This window comes from Erpetoichthys calabaricus, chromosome 2 (genome assembly GCF_900747795.2).
Source record: "Erpetoichthys calabaricus chromosome 2, fErpCal1.3, whole genome shotgun sequence".
Classification (NCBI taxonomy): Eukaryota; Metazoa; Chordata; class Cladistia; order Polypteriformes; family Polypteridae; genus Erpetoichthys; species Erpetoichthys calabaricus.
This window is the reverse complement of record NC_041395.2, coordinates 178,626,600-178,647,459: the sequence shown is the minus strand read 5'-3', so window position 1 is coordinate 178,647,459 and position 20,860 is coordinate 178,626,600. Positions and strand designations below refer to the sequence as shown.

General features: G+C 36.5%; 1 protein-coding gene across 1 annotated transcript in view; it reads right to left on the bottom strand.

Moving 5' to 3' along the window:
• LOC114646584 (pleckstrin homology domain-containing family O member 1-like) overlaps positions 1–20,860 on the bottom strand; it is a 74,410-nt gene that overhangs the window by 18,090 nt on the left and 35,460 nt on the right. Inside the window, exon 3 of the mRNA XM_028794843.2 lies at positions 4,482–4,622. Coding sequence (XP_028650676.1) covers positions 4,482–4,622 — 141 coding nt within the window. The remainder of the gene's footprint in view (positions 1–4,481; positions 4,623–20,860) is intronic.

Here is a 20,860-nt window from a genome sequence, read left to right as displayed (position 1 = left end):
TAATGCAAGGTCATGATGCTATTATAATATTAAGCTCTTTATTTTGATTGATCACGTTGAAATAAGGGTGATAAAAGTTATAATGTCTCTTCAGGTATTACGTGGATCAAACAAGGTCAAGAGCTAAAACAAGACATACAAGAATAAAAACATAATGGAAAATAAAGGAAACTTAAACGCAAAAACTGATCATCAAACACAAACATGTCAAATGGTCAATGAATGTGTCATTTAGTCATTTAACGGTTAGTTTTCATTCTGGTACAAAACAGCAACCACGAAGATTTAAGTGTTAAGCAGTGCAACACACACCATTACACACCCAATGAAAAAAGATCAAACTGTAATTGTCAAATCAGGGCTAAGAGCATGAAGCAGAACACACAGTAATGAAGGCTCACAAAATTCACTGAATGATTTGAGAGCCATAAGCTTCAATGTTTAAAAATGGACATTAAGCGCTCATCAATTTTGAAGTGTAAAATCCATCAACACAGAGAAGCAATGGTGAATCTATACTGGATGCTACAATCACTTGCTCCCCAATTATTACAGATAAAGATACCGGCCCAGACAGCACATTCAAAGACTCTGTTAAATCCAATAAACCTGTGATACAGTTGCAGCGTACCTGAAGATTACCAGTCAAACAATAAAAGGAAATTTTTGAGCTCTGTGAACTCATAGTGCAAAATTTGCAATTTATCGATAATTTCATATAGACTCTTTAGGTTTCAACCGAAAACCTTGTTTTCAGTAATGTAGCAGAATTATTTTAAATTGCCTGTAATTTTAAGTTATTCAAAGTAAATTACTCTAATAGGCAGGCCTTATGAATTCTCTTTCAAGCCCTTTCAAAAGGAAAGATATTTTTATACTGAGGCTTTGTTAACTGGGCTCTTCACACTGGCAGACAGAGTTTAGTATATACAGTGAAATGTTGCCCAAGAAAATGAAAAAAAAAATTGCGAACAGAACACATAAGGTTGCTCTAGAGCAGAGGGCTACAAACAGATTTTAACAGAGAAATTAAAAGGTTATACCAATTGCGTCCTGTCTTTAGGTCCTGTCGATTAGAAGAGTCACATTTGATTAGACAGAGCAGCATCTCACTAGGTGCTAAGGTGGGGCAAGTGGAACATTGAAAATGCTTACTGTAGGGCTCTAACAGCCACTTTATCCCCTGACTAAAGCATATGTGGTATTGATAACTGTTCAAAGCAGCCATGGCTATAGTTTAACTTCTGTAGCCTGTCCATAAACACCACATCTGATTGGATTCAATTCTTGCCATTATACCTTGACGTACAATGAATAGTATTTGATTTTAGCCCTGCAGGTATAAAAACTATTAACAGTGCAGCAACAGCACAGTGCATGGTGCAGTCTACTTAGTGGGACAGACACAGATTACTAAACAAAAGCTATGACCATAAATAGAACCAATATAATACTACGTCTACTATCAATAAATATGATTGTATAGAATCATTCAACACGCACCAGACAGGACAGGTAAACAGAAGGCACAAATAACTGGCCTAAAGACAACTTTAAAGCTGTAGTATATATTGACTGCTGATACAATAGTCTCTTGCTGACAGGTCAAGTAGGTAACTGTATGTGTGTTAACATTTTAACTGCTTGGAGATAATAACTGTTTGTAGGTCTGCTGGTACAGCGTCTTAAGTTATGATGGTGCACTGGGATTGGTGAAGAGGTGGCAAAGAGTTTACTGTGAGGGTAATTTGGGTCTGGCACAATGGCACTTGTTTTCATAAGACAGATCTTGTCATACATTTTATTGGAATGATGGGAGCTTGGCTACTGTGATAAATGGAGCCATTTTCATCAGCTGCTGCTAGTCTACTGTGGTCTGCCACAGCACAGTTGCCATACTAAGCTACCACTACGCTTTCTAATGTTCACCAGGATCCAGAGAGAGCAGGCTGACATTTCTTAGCCATCACAAAAAATGAAGATGCTTTTGAAGCACATTTCCATATCTTTAAATTGTGAAAAGAACCCTTTCATGTGGGAACTTAAAAAGAAATGGTGTGTGAAATGATGCAGTCGTTTTCATATTAATCTCCAGGAAAGAGCGGAGACATCACTAATCTAGCACTGTGTTGGGGGAACAACTCAAAACACCTACAATCAACTCTGTGGTGTGGACTACTTTATGCATAGTGAGCCCATACCCTCAACAGCCTGGTTCATTTTTTGGTTTCTGGGTTCTTCCCTCAGTGCAATACTAGACCATGATGTCACTAGACCACTGTTTTCAATGATTTATGTGAAAAGAGCTGCATTGTATTATGCTACCTTTTTTTTACAAACATCTGTATTAAACAGTACTTTTTGCTACTAAAAGATAGAAAATGTTGACTGGTCAAAAGTCACCATACCATGACAGGGATGGAGGGACCATTCAAGCTACTCAGTGTTGTACACCATTAAGTACCTAAATCCACTCACGCTTTCAATCCCAACAGTGCTCTTAAGTGTATGACCACATCCAGTTCTACTGACAGATTGTTCAAAGCGAGAATGTTACACGTGAGATCTACTAATTGTGATGTCCTAGATTCGGTTACACAGGGTGGTGTTCAGTCAAAGGGCACAGGGGTTCACAATTAGCTTTAGTGGGATAATGATCAATGCCAAGGTAAATTCAATAAACAGCACTCTCTCACAAGTTTTCAGGGTGGTTTAGTGCTCTATCAAAGGCTGTGGAAACCGCATCCTCCATTTAGGTTTGTAGGACAGGCAAACTGGTAAGAGTCCAGTGTTTGGTATACAAGCATGGCAAGGATGAATGTCACAGGTTAGTAGTATAGTAGCACATGTGATTTCAGGTTTCTCTGGCAGAGAAACATGGTGGGGACAGTAGCCTGAGCCAGGGACTTATTACAAATGTCACAGAAAATGATCACCAGCTGATCAACACATTTTCTATTGATGTCATCTGGTCCTGCAGGTTTTCGTGTATATACTTTCTTCTACCTCTTTGTGTTGTTTGACTCAAAATTAGCACATGATGTTAAGCTATTTGTGTTGATTGCTTGTAAACATTAACAGACATGCCTTGGTTCCAAAATGTTACCAAAATACTGTACTTTCCTAGCTAAACTGGGAAATTGTGTTTTGTGGCTTTAATACCAGCTGGGCTGTTCCAGGCCGCTCTTAGCAACTTCATGTTATTCAGTTTAAATACTGCATCACTGCCCATAAACAGAGAATGGGTTTACATTGTTTCTTCATGGTTTCAGATTAGGAGGTGTCTTTATTTCTCTCTCAGAACATTTCCTGATATAACCAGTTATGGAGAAGGAATATTCTTCTGTGTCAGCGTGTGTCCCACTGGCAGCTATTGCTTTCAATATACTTTATTCAAAAAACACAAGGACACCCATGTCTGCTTGTACTGTATGTGTAGGCCAGTTTATACTGACAGTAGAGATGGTATCTAGTTGTAGAATACAATCTGCTATTCCTTTGAAAAGCCAGGTTTTTATAAATATTGAAATATAGCAATCTTATTCCACAATGTACAGAAACACTTAGCCTGTGTTCATGCATTTAACTTTTTAGCAGTTAAATTTTAGTGAGAGCACTAGACAATGGCAGTCTTTAAAAACTGTCCACTAGAATCACTTGTAGCTCTGCACACTTTTTTACCTCCTTCACTAGAGTATTCTCTTCATCTTAACCTTTCTTACTGAAATGTCCTGCATTTTCAAAAATAAATACACACATTTTGCATTGCTGTTATTTCTTTACTGTACCCAAAACTGTATTTAGTATATTTTTTAAAGATACCTTACAAGTGTCACATTTATGAGTATACCATTCAACTGTTCATCCTTTTATTTTTGTATTAAAAAATGTAAGCATTCAATAACAAAGCAAATGCACTGAAGTGAGCATGAAGACTGTGATGGTTATGCCCATAAATAAGAGTGCAGTGCCTGAGATGGTAGAAGTCAGTATATGTGCTAAAGACATCATGAAGAACAGCAAGAGTGACAGAAAGAGAGAGAAACACAAAATTGACAGAATCAAACAGCAGAAAACCAGACCCTGTAAACAACAACAACACATATCCTTCTCCCATGCAACATTTCAGTCACCAAGAAGGACAATGGGGCAATTAGCTAATTAACACTCATTGCACAACAAGAACACAGCAATTGTGTTCTATCTGTAGAGCTTCTAAGCTTTAAAAAAAATAGGAGAATTTAATTTTACTGGCCTAATGCTCTCATATTTCAGGTTGACATCTCTTCCTCCTAAATCTACCAGGGTCTAAAAAGATTTGAACACAAAGTCAGGACCCTATTTTTGCCCTCTCCAAACATGGTGTCAAAACCTTAATCCTAAATCATGCACCCTCAGTTTTTCAGAATAACTCTTTCACATGGCCATGCCACCAGTCTCAAATTTTCCATACACTGACTATAATCATACCAGCAACTCACAGTGTTTCCGGGCTGTTTTGATCTTAGTAAAGTGAACTTGCTATGATTCTTTTTGCTTCGCCTCTTGGATTTCCGTAGCTCTTCTGACTTTTCATAGTCTGACAGGTCAAACACCTCCTGGATTTTCTTCTCATCTTTGACCTGTGAAGAGATGAGATTCCAAATTAAAGATCCACTCTGTAAAGCACAGCCAAATCCCAATAGAAACATTCATTATTAAGCTTTTGTAGTAATATTCACCTTAACAGAGAAGTGATATTTTAGTTTAAAACACTATCAACCACCCACATTCCATACCTACCTGTACTGGTCACTTTTTAATTAATCAGAATATGCGTTCAAGATTGATACCTAATTCAAAATCGGTTCAATGATATTCTTAGTTAAATGTGTTATGCAGATGGATCTCAAGAAAATCCAGTTTATGGTGTTTTAACAGGATGTTAGCTTAAGCTGAGTATCCAAAAACTATGAAAAAAGCAAACCAAACTGGTCAACGAAGTGGGGAATCCTCCAGTATCATTCCATTCATCTGCCGATACAAGGTGCCACCATCCTCCGATCACTAAGTGCACCCTGCCACTTTCATTCCATGCAGGAAAAAACATCAGGTAAATTCTTATCTATGTAACTAGTATATACATCACTGTAAAGGCCACATGGCAGCAAAGTCAGCACAACTAAGGGCAGCACACTAAGATTTTGCTTTGGATAAATTAAATTCAAACAGTATAAGATGGAAGGAGAAAAAAAAATCCCAACTGAATACGATGATGTTATAACAGCATTAGTCATGGGGCAAAAAAAACGGCTGGAGAACGCAGGCCTTAAGAATCTACACCACATGAACTGCTAAAGCTTCACTTCATCTAGTCAGCGAAGCAGAAAGCCACTGGTGAATAAGAACATCTGCTCTTTTACATTTATTGTAGATAAAGCATCAATAGGTTCAGGAGCTTTAGTACTAGCAAGCTCAGCAGTTCTGTGCATGTATATGCTGTCTTATTCTGGGATTTTGGAGGCTTTAGGATGTCATCAGAGCTCACCCTATTGTTTTATTCAGAACAGAAGCTAATAAAAATATGAAAAATGCAGTCCCCAAAGCTGTCTATTGCAACACAAAAACATGGGATAATAGTTTCAACCACTTTATACACTCTAAATATTGATATATGGTATCTGTAGCTTACTGGTTCCACCAGTATATAAAAGAACCAAACTGGGATTTCCTGTCAAGACTTGACTCTGCTACCAGTACGCTATACTCCATCATTATGAATGTATAAATCCTTACAATTCCATCTTAAAGTTTCACTTTAGTTTAACCTCCTAAATAACATGGAGAGAGATAAAAGGAGGCTAGTGTTAGGTATTTAACATTAACTTTAATTTACTGATGGACATTTTGCAATGAGAAAAAAGGAAGTGGATTCTCTCCCCTCTTTTTTATTCTATTTATTTTTATTTATTTATTAATGTATCTATTTACTTATTTTTACTCGTTTCCAATTTTATTCTGCTGGCCTAGCTCTCTTTCTCATGGGTGGGGGATGATTTGTTTCGAACCTAGTTTTGTTAAAACTTGACTTGCTTTTATGGAATGTTATTTGATTTTAATACAATCAATAAAATGTAAAAAAAAAGGATTTGCACAAAGACACCCAATAATAAAATATCATCTATAGGCACTGCAGCACTTTGTTGCATCAGACTGCATATCCATTAGTTGGTCAGGGCAAAAGTGATGTATAACATACGGATAGAACAATGCCCTTGAGAATCCACTCTGCTGTCCAAAATTGGATAATTAGTCAAATGATTCAGATTTATCTGGGGTGTCAACCTAAAATAGAATTCTTAAGAAAAAGAAACATGTACTATACAGAATATATGTTTTGCTACATAAGCACTCTACTGCCCTGCCTACTCATTAGTACTGTCCAATATTTCCATCCGGAAGCAAAGCATGAGTATATATTTTGGTAGAAATGATGCAAAGAGCTTGAGATTTCAAGACGTAATATGCCTATAATCTGGTTTACCCTGGAATTTATTTTATACACAACTAGATTATTTATCTGAATAGTGCAATACACACACGGTGCTGGTTTTGGAAACGGGACTTGTCCTTCAAAAAATAAACCAAATCAAGCTATTAAAGGTAAAACATACAATAACAAACCTTCTGCTGATCTTGGCTCACACAAGCTTGCACATCTACTCATTTAATACACATGCAAAGAGCACATGATTCCCATTTAATAAATGCCATCCAATCATTGTGCCTCTAAGCTCATCTCCACATAGCCATATTCCTGAGTTCTTTATATGAAGAACTCTTCTTCTTTATATGAAGAACTCCTCTAAGTACAGCCAATACAACTACAACTCAATCACGTATAGCACACACCAAAGCCATCATTATAGTGCCTGTAATGTCCAAGGTTACTATAAAATAATCTCAAAACTGCAGCCACGTTTGAGGGAAACCTAGCTGGGGAGTGAATGTTATGGCAATTATTTGAAGTTGCTTTATACAATATAATGTTGGTAAAACATGTGTCAAAATAATATGTAAAATAATGGAAAGGAGCAGGATCAATGGGCACATGATACAACTTTCTGACAATTCATAAGAAAAACTAAATACACATAAACATCCTGTAATGAACAGAAACCAAGCCGCCATAGCTAAAGAGTAGCTTTAATGGTAACCACAGATGGCAGTGAAAGAGGAGGGGATTTGATCTGGGGGTGAGGGGAGGGGGACATTGTGACGTATAGTTATAAAAACCGTTGTGATGTTCTTAACCATAAACTTTATTTTCTAGTTGCTGATGTATACAAGTCCATGAGAGAATAACATTTTTAATTATATTTTTCTAAAAATGCCAGCTGACCATAAATTTTAGTCATACATTTAAGTGTGTTATGCTGCATGCTTTTAAAGAAAAAAAATGTAAATAAAAAACACAGTTTCTTTAAACCATTCAATTAATTCAAAGCCATATGTCTATTTGATGTTATCACTATACAATAACAATCCTTCTCCTGAAAAGCCAGATACATCATGCTGAGCAGGAGATTTTGCTATCCACCATTATGTGTCACTGTATTTAAAATCTGATAAATGGTAATCTAACAGACATTTTGTTGTAGGATAGATAATTTGTGCACAGTGAGGGTACAAAGTGAAAAATACAACCCAATAATCCTGGAAACATATCTACAAACGTAACAGCATGGGAAATCTGTCAAGTCTAGAATTTGGGCTGCTACTATCAAATATACTGTACTTAAAGAAAGAAGCACTAACATGGGATGATCCATTTGGAATCGTCTGCTTCATGAACACTATCTTTCAAACTAACAGTTGATACTAGTTGTAATTTGTGAGAATGAGCATATTGAAAGTAAACACTCAAAGCCATATACCTACAGTATATGGAGAACAGCTTTAGTGCAAGACCAGCCTTCTCCATTTATCCAGGTCTAAAGCTGGCTTTGCGGCATAGTTGCGTACAGAGTGCTGTTAAGATCCAACCCCACCCCCCACATAAACAACACAAATTGGATATCAGGCCAGCTTTTGGATTTAAATAGCAGCTTTCCTCCCTCTTAAGCACATTAACATGCCAGCCTGCATTGATCTCTCGGTTACAAGAGCTGTTTGAGGCCTGCAGCTTGAAAGCCGCTGAGCCCCATGATTTTAACACTGCTTAATTTTATCCCTGTTTCTGCCTCAAATTTACTAACTCTATTTCTTCAACATGGTATCAAAAACCTAGAAGCAATATTAGAGCAGAAAGGAGAAGTTTATTTTGCACATGGCAGGAACCTGAATCGGCTCATTGGCAGTGCATGCGCATAATTTTCATCCAACAATTAGCTTACATATGCAGCATTTGAAAGACTTTTTTTGGGGGGGACATAAAAATAAAAACTTGGAGAGCATACAAAAATCATTTCAAAGACATCTAAGAACACATCTCATAAGGCTTACCTTTGGTTTTTCACACTTTTGAAATCTATTTGCTTACTAATGTTTGGTTTTGGTGGGGAGAAATCTAACACTGACATATGACTCAAAGTTGGCAGAACCTCAGACATAAAAAACGAATAAAGATAATAATTCACAAACCAAAAAAAGGTGCACACACCTGTGGGGTATCTGTTAACAAATAGATTACTAATGCTTCTTCATCTAATTGAGCATGAGCCTACTAAATGACTAAGTTATGAAAGGATGCCTTCTGCTATTCTAAATGTAGTGACTATTTATTTTTCAAGTGGCGTTTGGGGAACACTTGTCTTTGAGTGCAGTGTTCAAATATTAATAATTATTCAACTAGCAAGCTATTATAATTAGAGAGTTCTGTATCCATTACTGAAACAAATCATTAGCAGTATATTGTAACATATACTGTTTTGCTCCAACATTTTTTCAAAGTAAGATTGAAAAAAATAAACTTATAACTTATTATGATCATGCAGATAGTAAAAGTATTTCTTATCAAGATAATCTGGAATCTAAAAGTAATAATAATAATTTCAATTTCAATTAACACAAGTAACTATAACTCTCACATGAAGTATAGTCTGCATGTTCTCCTCGTGTCTTCCAGGGATATTCTCTTGGTTTCCCCACAAAATGTGCAGGTTTATTGGGGAGTCTAAATTTGTCTGGTCTGAGTGTATATGGATATATGCATGAATGTGCCCTGGGACTGGTTGGTTGGTGGGTTCCTCCCCTGCACCCTATGATGCCTAATAAGGTACCAGCCCTGAATTGGATAAGCAGATTAAAAAATTGGAGGTCTCCACTTCAAGACATAAACTTTACTACTAGTTGTGCCAGGCTCGTAAAAGAAATCGTAACCCTTAATTTCATTAGATATTGGTAGTGAACACTAGCCATTTATCCTGCAAACCTGGGTAAAGAGGTTGGTCTATCACTCTACTCACTATTTGTTGAATAAATATGAACATTGAGCTAAACATAAGATCTGGTATCAAAGACACATCTGTTTGAAATGCCAGAAATACCGGACTAAGTAAGTGAAATTGTGTTATCGTCATACTCATGAAAAAAAAAGGTCCTGCGTGAAGTCTCAGCACTACAGAGGACTTCGTATCTAGAAAATAAAAAATTCCACATAAGAACTTAAGAGTGTGATTATCCATGGATCTTATACCACTCTGTTTCAATCTGAATTTAATATTGGCTCAGCTCACAGGTTCAAGATATTACTTAGTGAGAACTTTTGATGTATTAAATGCAATGTAGGCTACTTTTTCTCAAATCCAAATAAAGGTGCTATCAGCTACAGAGACAGGACTGTGGTATGCATCCTGGACCCAAAATATACCATATTATAATTTTATGTCCATTCTGCTAATTAGATTAAAAGAGTTTTGTGGACCATTCTAAACTTTTGCTTTTTATCTTAAAAAACAAATCACAAAACCGAGTCTGCCATTTTTTTCCTTAATCACTTCTTTTCCCCTGTCTTACGAGTTCCCAGCTATTCTTTTATTCATGCCCACATGTCCAAGCTCTGTTTAGTTACAATCAACTCTCCTAAGCCATTTTGTGGGTGTATGCATGTGACAACAGCCAGCACTCAAGTAGGATGTATTTTTTATACAGAATCTCCAAATTTCTCACTGTTTTTCCTTTCATTTCTATTTATTTATTTAAAGAACTTAAGTAAATAGCCAAATTAGGGACAAATAAAGTTATTTCTTTCTCTCTTTTCTTTCTTTCTCTTTCTTTCTTTCTTGTTTCTGTTTCTATGGGGTGCTCATATGAAAGAGAATAAAAAATGCTTCAGCTAATGTAGAGACTGACCTTATCACATTTTTACTGATGAAAGTTAATTGACAGTATTCCACATAAGACATCTTAACTGCATGGGTTAAAGGTGCCCTTTTTGTAAAAGAAAATCCAAGTCCAGATGTCAGTAAATGTCCTGTAACTGTAGGAGATAAGATATACTCACACTCGACACAACACAATATTATAGCCACTGAAAGCAGGTTACCATAACAACAAAACCACTGAACAGAATTCAACTGAAGAGGAAAAAATAAAGTGTTCTGATAAACAGATACATGTAAATCGTAGCTACATGGAAGAGGCCACTCTATACTTCCCTAATTGCTGCTGCAAATATGACAGGCCATTAATACATGTAAAAGTCACAGTAAATTAAAGCACAAATAAATAACTAAAAATGTAAAACTAACATTGCTTTGAAACAGCTGAAAGACAGGAAAGCTGATGGCAGAGCACTGACATGAAATAGTAACAGCCACCAGTACAGAATGTTTGTTCTGAGGGAAAGACGAGGATAGCCCTGAGGGTCATACAAATACTGTGTGAGGAATGAAAAAAAAAAAAAAAGAATATTGTTAGGACTGCATACAGTTTATTTTACTGCTGTAACAATGTCACTTAAGCGTACAGTGAAATTTTCAATATTTTCAATCAGTAGTAATAGTGGTACAGTACTTAGGACTCCAGACCCTCTGGGCTTGTATCTATCTGGTCATTATGGAGTTAGTCTGCTCTCTGTGTTTCCCTCCTCCCTGGCTTTCACCAGTACTCTGGTCTACCTTCGACATCATAAAGACTTGCAGCTTTGATTAACTGGCAACTGGCTAGCACTTCACCCCAAACACCAACAAAATTAAGCAAGTTTGAGAATGTTATGTTTATGTTGTTATATTTTGAAATATAATCCTTATTAAATAGTGTACAAACAGCCAACTGAAAAAAAAACAAGAAAACAACACATTAGCTTCTCATTTCACCATCAATCACTCTTTGTGACCACTGTTTTAGTCCGTTTGGAAATCTGACATTGTATTTATAACATACTGCCTGAATTACAATTTATCTTATGTCCAAACCTTTGTCAAATGGATGTAATGCACACTCATTGGGGGCAAGAATTTTGAGTTGTACATCTTCAACATCCATTTGCTCTTTTAATCTAGCATATTTAGTTTGGATGATTTCTTTATGCTTTGGAGTACACACCATAAAAACTAACACAAGTGGGATTTACTTTTGTTTTGTGTTTCTATTTTAAGGAGGCTTTTTATAATAAATACAGGGCTGAATGTCATTTGTACTTTGAGTCAATCATAGTCAAATTCAGATAAAATAGGGAGGTAGGAAAGGAGAGTTTTGTGTAAAGTGTAAAAATTAGAAAAAAACTAAATAAAGGAAAATCAATAGACTGGAAAACAAGTGATTTAACTGAAAGGAACTGACTACAAGCTAAAAAATTAAGACTTAAGAGAAAAAAAAAAACAAACATATGCATGAAAAATATGGAAAATACACTAAATAGTGTCCTGGAGTCAAAGAACAGGCAGTGAGACTACAGCATGAAATGCCTTTAACAATATCCTGCTTATCCAGTTCAGGGCGTTATTTTTAATCTAATCATTTAGAATTTTATAATGCACATGTTAATTTTCCTACAACTTCAAATCATTATTATTAAGTGACGAGCAAGTGCATCTCCATGGGAGATCTGTTGATGCAAAATAAAGAACAGCACCGTTAATACACATGAAAGTCTTAAATGCTAACTGTCCTTAAATACGATTAAAGTTTTGTGAAAGTCCATCCATCCAATATCCAACCACTATATCCTAACTACAGGGTCACGGGGGGTCTGCTGGAGCCAATCCCAGCCAACACAGGGCGCAAGGCAGGAAGCAAACCCCGGGCAGGGCGCCAGTCCACCGCAGGGCGCGCACACACACCAAGCACACACTAGGGACAATTTAGAATCGCCAATGCACCTAACCTGCATGTCTTTGGACTGTGGGAGGAAACCGGAGTACCGGGAGGAAACCCACACAGACACAGGATTTGTGAAAGTCTCACTGTTTAAATCGTTTGCAAGTTTTGTTGTTGCTTTTATTTTTTTAATTCTTTTATATTTTACATTCTTTAACCTTTGGTAAGACACAAAAGATATCATCCAATTCGATCATGTTTCGTTTTCCTCCAAATGCTGATTCATTATAAATGTTAAACTCTTAATAAGCCAAAGAAGGGAGTCTTTCAAATAAAGCTCACAAACAAAAAGAAACAATGCCCCTTTGTCCATGGAGCTAGCTCCAATTTTCAGCTATAAAAGGCTGGTAACAACCATGTTGAGTTTTAATCTCAATTTACCTAAAATTTTCTGTGCCCCACCTCTGTTCAGGCTTGCTTACTGTACAAACAAGGAGATTGTTCAAACTAAAAAATAAAATGTCCATTGTTATAAATTACTAACAGTATAAAAAAAGCACTGCATGAAATTAGAAAATGCTTTATATTTCACAAAGCATTAAAAATAAATCTCCCGATTTTCAGAAACTTTAAGCACACGTTTTTGGTGTCTTGCAAAACTAAGTAATGCCGCAAAACTCCCAGAAAAAAATAACTGCTACCACAAACGGAATCCTCAAGCACTCGTACATTGGTACAGTATGAATGTGCAACACATCAACAGCTAGTGGATTCAGATCTGAAGGGACATCAGATGTGCAGGGCAGTATGGCTTAAGGGTGTGCCAGTAAAGAACCACCACCAGATTACCTAGGCTAGTGTGCCCACCTGAGCACACTGAAGCTTTTAACTAGATGTGTACTCGGGAATTCTACTGCATTTCTACTGAAGCAATTGTTACTAAATCCTGTGGCACAACATTTGTGGAACCACCAGGTTCATCGGCATTCAACACAGAGCTACTTCTCTCCTAAAACATTACATTTATTTCAGACTTAAGATTTGTGAAGATGGAATTACGGTCAAGTAAAATACAACCTGCTGTTAAAAGGTCCAACAAAATGTTAAGTCAAAGACTAATATTTTGTATTACACTAGAAGAGAGATTTGAATTTCACAAAACTAAGTCTTCAATGTCAGTAGAGAGCATAAATACTAGGTCATCAGCTATTGCTGGTGGGCCTCTCTGTACATTTATATTACTAGTAACCTGGATGAGAAGTCACATGACAGCATGATATATACAGTGGGGCAAAAAAGTATTTAGTCAGCCACCAATTGTGCAAGTTCTCCCACTTAAAAAGATGAGAGAGGCCTGTAATTTTCATCATAGGTATACCTCAACTATGAGAGACAAAATGATAAAAAAATCCAGAAAATCACATTGTCTGATTTTAAAGAATTTATTTGAAAATTATGGTGGAAAATAAGTATTTGGTCACCTACAAACAAGCAAGATTTCTGGCTCTCACAGACCTGTAACTTCTTCTGTAAGAGGCTCCTCTGTCCTCCACTCGTTACCTGTATTAATGGCACCTGTTTGAACTCGTTATCAATATAAAAGATACCTGTCCACAACCTCAAACAGTCACACTCCAAACTCCACTATGGCCAAGACCAAAGAGCTGTCAAAGGACACCAGAAACAAAATTGTAGACCTGCACCAGGCTGGGAAGACTGAATCTGCAATAGGTAAGCAGCTTGGTGTGAAGAAATCAACTGTGGGAGCAATTATTAGAAAATGAAAGACATACAAGACCACTGATAATCTCCCTCGATCTGGGGCTCCACGCAAGATCTCACCCCATGGGGTCAAAATGATCATAAGAACGGTGAGCAAAAATCCCAGAACCACACGGGGGGACCTAGTGAATGACCTGCAAAGAGCTGGGACCAAAGTAACAAAGGCTACCATCAGTAACACACTACGCCGCCAGGGACTCAAATCCTGCAGTGCCAGACGTGTCCCCCTGCTTAAACCAGTACATGTTGCAGGCCCGTCTGAAGTTTGCTACAGAGCATTTGGATGATCCAGAAGAGGACTGGGAGAATGTCATATGGTCAGATGAAACCAAAATAGAACTTTTTGGTAAAAACTCTACTCGTCGTGTTTGGAGGAGAAAGAATGCTGAGTTGCATCCAAAGAACACCATACCTACTGTAAAGCATGGGGGTGGAAACATCATACTTTGGGACTGTTTTTCTGCAAATATATTCTGCAAAGATATAAAGTGGTACCTTGTCTTTATTATGACCACTGTGCAACTTACTATTGTCATGCAAGTGAAACCAGCCAATCACACTAACAACACACAAGTGACCAAAAGTGGCTAATATTCCAATCTCCCTTCTCTCTGACAAAGTCTGCCTTACAGTCTCTGTTTACAGGAAGAAAACAGACAAGGGCTAGCTAAACTACCATAATATCTTCTGTAAAGGAGCAATACAACTAAATTACCGTAAAACTTAGAAAAGCAGGTGCTGAAACAAATTTTTTTTTTCTTGTGATCGGCCAATCTGTTGATCACAGAGTCTTTCAGTAGTGAAAACTGTCTGATTTAAATCAGCTCTTTGCACAGTATGATAGGTAAGTTATAATAGGGTTACAAAAGTTAAACTTGTGTTACAACATGCTTCCTTTTCCACTTATGAAAACTATAAATGATTAATGTTTTCTAATTTCTTACAGATTCTCCTGATTTAAAGAAGGAACTGAAACAGGAACCAAAAACCAAAGTGCAAACCACAAAATTTCTGAACCATTGCTAAGCTAGTACAATTACAGTTGGGGGGGGGGGGGGGTCTATAGATAGAAATGTCTAATGACAAAAGAGTTAAGATGACTGACGTTTTCAAAAAGACTTAGTTTTATATTTACCTAGCATCCATCCTCTTTATGTGCAATAAAGGTTCTCACAAAAGGTCATGCATGGAAAAAAAATGATTGAGTGACATACTTTATTTTTTATAGAGAAAGTAGAATGATGCAGAGTTACACTGAGGAAGAAACATCAACTCCCTCCAAAGAAAAGGAGGAAGACAGACTGAGTGCTCAAAAACTGCTTGCTCTGTCCCACTCAACAGACACCAATGGGCTTGCACAACCACTGCTTTTTAAGCTGAACTTTCTGTAGACATTGTACTGCGTATTACTAAATATACAAGGTACATGCAAAAATAATTTAAACTTTGCCAAGGGTGCAGCATATATGACACCTGAGATGATTTTAAGATGTTGGTACATATGTCTATAATTATTTTCTAAGTACCAGTTTAGTGTATTTGTTACAAGTAAGACCCATTAGACCTTCTAAAAGAACATGTCAAGAATATCACACAGAGCAACACAACATAGTGTCAGTGGGCCCTGTGAGACTGCAGACCCCATATCTGCTACCTGCACCCAGAAACATGTTAAAACTGTCAAAGAGCTTTCACTGAGATGTACACAAGACGTCATCATGATGCACCATTATTACATTCGCACCAACATGCAATCACCTTGTACACTTCTTGCACTGTGGTCTTCCACATTTAAATAATGTTAAACACCTGAAGCACTAAACTGTAATTCTGTAAATAATCCTAGACATGTGGAACTACATACAGTATTACTAGCAATCATTCATGTGGTCACAGGCACCATCTCTACCATGCAGTCTGCAAAGTTATTATTTTATTTTGATGATATTTTGTATATTATATATATAAATCGCTATGTTTGGAAAAAGAAAATGAATAACTACTTCAACACATGCAGCCGCAAAACATTAGCAATTGTGCCCAACATTCAATTCCAGCATTCATAACATAAAAAATAATGTCTACTATAATAATAATACCTAGTTGAACAAGTTACCCATGTATCTGTAATAAATAAGAGCACATTACAAATCTTTCAAGACAACAGGAAAATTCTCTGTTAATGTCAATGTCAGCTTTCTACCCAAGCTGCTTATCCTATGGTCTCTTGTCTCCACTGTAGATCTTTCCATATCCATCTATGCAACAGTTTTAGGTTTGCCCTGCATTTCTAGTAAAGTATTCAACTTAATTTTGTCTCTAAGAACTACCTGAATTGCAGTGTAGTAACTGTTAAATGATAATGTCATTTTTAAAGGACAAAAAAGTGAACTAGTTGCCACAGAAAAAATATTAGATGTCTATTTACAAAGCCTGTCACTGTTTAGGCAGCTTGAGTTTATTACAAATAACAGCTGACCAAACAATGGGTAAAACCAAAGCAATTGCCACTGCCATGGCTCTCTCTTGGCCACCATACATAACTTCCAAAACACAGCGAAATTCAGCACAGCACTACTCAATCATGAATGACATGCTGCTATGGCCCTGATGTAGTCAGACAGACATCCTGTTCACCAGGCAGCAGTTTTTATCACTGAGGAGTGTGGGCTTACCGCATGTCTCTCATTGTGGAGGATTAAGCCTCACTAATGCAATTAAAATTAGAGGTGGGTCACAAGAAGGCCAAGCCTGAACATAGCAAAACTACACCTGTGGCTAACAAAGGAATGACTTCTTTTCTCTTAGAAAACAAAGCAGGAAATCCGCAGTCACGTTAGGTTTACTGCAAAGAACACTACTCTTTCACAACAGGAAGAGTCCTAACATTTTCCCAAGCTACAATTATTTAAAGGAAGAAAAAAAAACATGGATATCTTTTATTCATTTATATATAAAAACATAAAATAATATGAATATATTAATAATACAGTATTTGCTATATATTTACATCTTTTATATATCTACATATTTTATTTATATTATATATATATATATATATATATATATATATATATATATATATATATATATATATATACACACACACACACACACACACACACACATATACATGCACACACTCACACATATAAAATAAATGTGTCTATCTATTTATATAAACGTTTTTAAATTGTCAACAAATTTTTGATGGTGTAGTGTGACCTGAAATCTCTGGCCTTTGTTATTGCTGTTGTTATTCTTCTAGAATTCTAAAAAGGGATGAGGTCATGGGTAGAAATGAAACATGAAACTGTGACACTTATGTCAATAAAAAAGTTAACACGTTAACACGGGTTTGGCAAACATGAAAAGAAAGTAAAAATCAAAGTAAAACTTTTGAATCCCAAAGACAAAGTGGTACGCCATGTAACTTATATGTCACCAATAACAAAAGAAACAAAAAAGTTAAATATAATGCCACAAATAGCTAAAACTGACTCTGACTTCTGGTAACTATAGAAACTGAAACATGCTGTTCTGTACAGTGTTACAGTAGAATGGCACCCAGATTATTCTGTTACCTAGAATTTATGCAAATAATTTTGCAATGTATCAAAGCTGAAGTTTTGTTTTTTTAAACTAAGGCTATTTTCAATTTTTAATGACAACTCAGGTTGGCTTGACACACCATCACAAAGTGATAAGTAGAGGTAGTGCTCCCTTAAGAGACAAAAGATATGTTTCAGGGAAGCTGTCTTCACTAACTGATCTCTTCAAAAAATGTGATCAAATGAGTCCTTAAGACTTATTGGGTAGCTTTCCAGACACAAAATATGGAATATGAAGGATGCTCCATTGACAAACAAAAAAAAAAAGATAATGCAAGCACAAAGCAAATGCTACCATTTTTCTTGGTTACTATAAAAATTCTGAAAGTTGTCATGAAGTGATCCACAAGTGGTGACCAAAACCCAAACCCAAAGTCATGATATTTCAAGATGTGCACAGCGAGAGAGAAAAAAAGAGAAGAGAATAAAGATGCAGAGTAATTTTCTGACACTTCTCAGTTTTTTGTCCGAGGCAGGAACCAAATCTGAGCGAGACAATAGACCATTATCAGCACACTCTCACTCATATTAGAGCAATTGTGAGTATAGTGTAACAAGTACATCCTTGAATTGTGCGTATGAAAAAAGAATACATGAAGACTCATGAGAACAAGCAAACTCTTATTTAGAGAAGTCATCTAACTCAGTGTTTCTCAACCTTTCTGGTGTCACATTCCACTTTTTCCCTTGTAAGGCAAAGAAAAAGTAACACAATATTGTAAAACTGCACAGAAATCTCTATTTTGATTTAAAACTGGTGTGAAAGCAGTCAGATATCTGCCTTGAAGTCTATAAACATCACAACATGGCTAATGTAAAACACTTATAAAATGGACTATATACATACAGGGCTGTGGAGTGGGAGTCTGACTAAAAGTAAACTGTAATAAGATAGTTTAAATAAAATGACATTTGAAATTTTAACATATTTTTTTAGCCTTCTGATAAAAATAGGACCTCTTTTTAGTAAGTTTTTTCTTCTGTTTACTGCTACTCAATGTTTGTAACTTCTTTAATAAATAATAAAAAAAAGCCACAAGGGCATCGCTACGGCCTTTTTAAACCCACACTTTGGCAGTTTATGGTACTAAAAAGTGGAATTATGATTCAAGCAGGCAGTGATGAAATTCCTTGTATCTTTTATGTTATGTGCTCTCAAGTCAACATAGTAAATATCCGAGTCTAATTACAAACAGAGCAGTCAGAGTCACAGTCGGGGCTACCATAAATTGAGGAGTTGGAGTTGAAGGTTTTGTGTAATGACTCCACAGCCCTGTATAAATAAATTCCTTAAACTTCCCAGTTTTAGATCACTTTAACCATCTTCAATATGTAAGCTTTTAATTTAGCTAGCTGATAGCAGAATACTTTAAAAATGTGGTTACAAATTCCAACTCACACATTTACAATATCTTTAAAACACTTCAGTCACTAGGTCCCATAATCTGAAAAGGTATTAGTGATGCCTCATTACTCTCTATGGTTAAATGAGAGTGTTTTTTTTTTTTTATTCTAAGCACAGTGAAGGCCCGTTTAAACTGATAAGGCTGCTCATACTTGCTTTTAAAAATTGTGGTAATCATTGATATTTATCTATTATTAAGTCTTCCGCCTTCTTTATCGCTTCTCAGTCCTCTGGCACTGTAATACTGCAGTACACTTCATCTTATCCAAAGTATCTGCAATGACTTGGAAGGCCACAGGATCATTCTGAATTCACCATCATATTTCTGGAACCATTCAAGGGCTTTTAAAGGCTTGAGGCATGGATGACTGTCCTGATGAAAACATCCATTCACAGGTGGGTGCACTGCTACACAGGGACACGCTAAAGATACATCAAAAACTACCCCATTTCACAATACAAAATACAATTCAATGCATCGATTTTCGCAATACAAAATATTACCAATACATAATGTATCATGCATTATATAACATTACCACATGACTGAAATGGAAAAAAAACAGTAAATAAAAACATATTTCATCAAATGCAGGGAATTTTTAAATCTGATTAAAAAAATAAGGTATAATGTGATATTAACAATTTCTATAATGATAAAAATGAGAAACTTGTTAGCACACAACATTACACATCACTGTATATAAAAGTGGGACTGCAGTGTTTCACACACACACACAAGTTAGTGAGCTGCACCCTCAGAAGAGTGCAGAAAACTTCAAAATTGTTTCATAAATACACTAATGCACTTACTAGCTGGTTTTCAAATGAAGCTCTATTGAGACCGACTGTAAAGAACAAACATCGTATTCGAACAGTTCTCATATTACTCAAACACAACTTAGGAGCAACAAGCTGCAGTTATCGCAGCTCTCACAAACCAAAGAAGTGAAAACAAGTATGCAAGATAATAATACACCTTTCACTGATGCTGAAATCTGAAATAGTTAGCTTATATTGTCTATGAATTACACCAATCAGCCACAATTTTAAAACCACTGACAGGTGAAGTGAATAACATTGATTATCTTGTTGAACCTGTCAGGAGGTGGGATATACTGGGCAGCAAATGAACAATTAGTTCTTGAAGGTGATTACTTGGAAGAAGGTAAAATTGGCAAGCATAAGGAGATGAGTGACACAGATAAGATACAAATTGTGTAAGTTAGATGACTAGGTCTGAGCATCTCCAAAACAGCAGGTCTTGTTGGGTGTTCCTGGGATACAGTGGATAGTACCTATGAAAAGTGGCCCAAAGAAGAACAACTGGTGAACTTGGGTCATAGGCGCCCAAGACTCATTGATGTATGTGGGGAGTAAAGGCTAGTCTGTCTGCTACGATTCCAGAGAAGAGCTACTGTAGCATGCACTGCTGAAAAAATTAATGTTGGCCATGAAAGAAAGGTGTCAAAACACACAGTGCACTGCAGCTTGCTGCACATGGGGCTGAATAGCCACAGATTGGTCAGAATGACCACATTGACCCCTGTACACCACCAAATGCACCTAAGTTGGGCACATGAGCAACAGTACTGGACCACAGAGCAACAGAAAATGGTGGCTTCATCTGATGAATCATGTTTTCTTTTAGATCATGCAGATGGCTGGGTGTATGTGCGTCTTCTTCCTGGGGAAGAGATGGCAGCAGTATGCGCTACAGGAAGAAGGCAAGCCGGCAGAAGCAGCGTGATGCTCTAGGAAATGTTCTACTAGGTAGTCTTGGATACTGACATTCATGTGGATGTTACTTTGTCACATATCA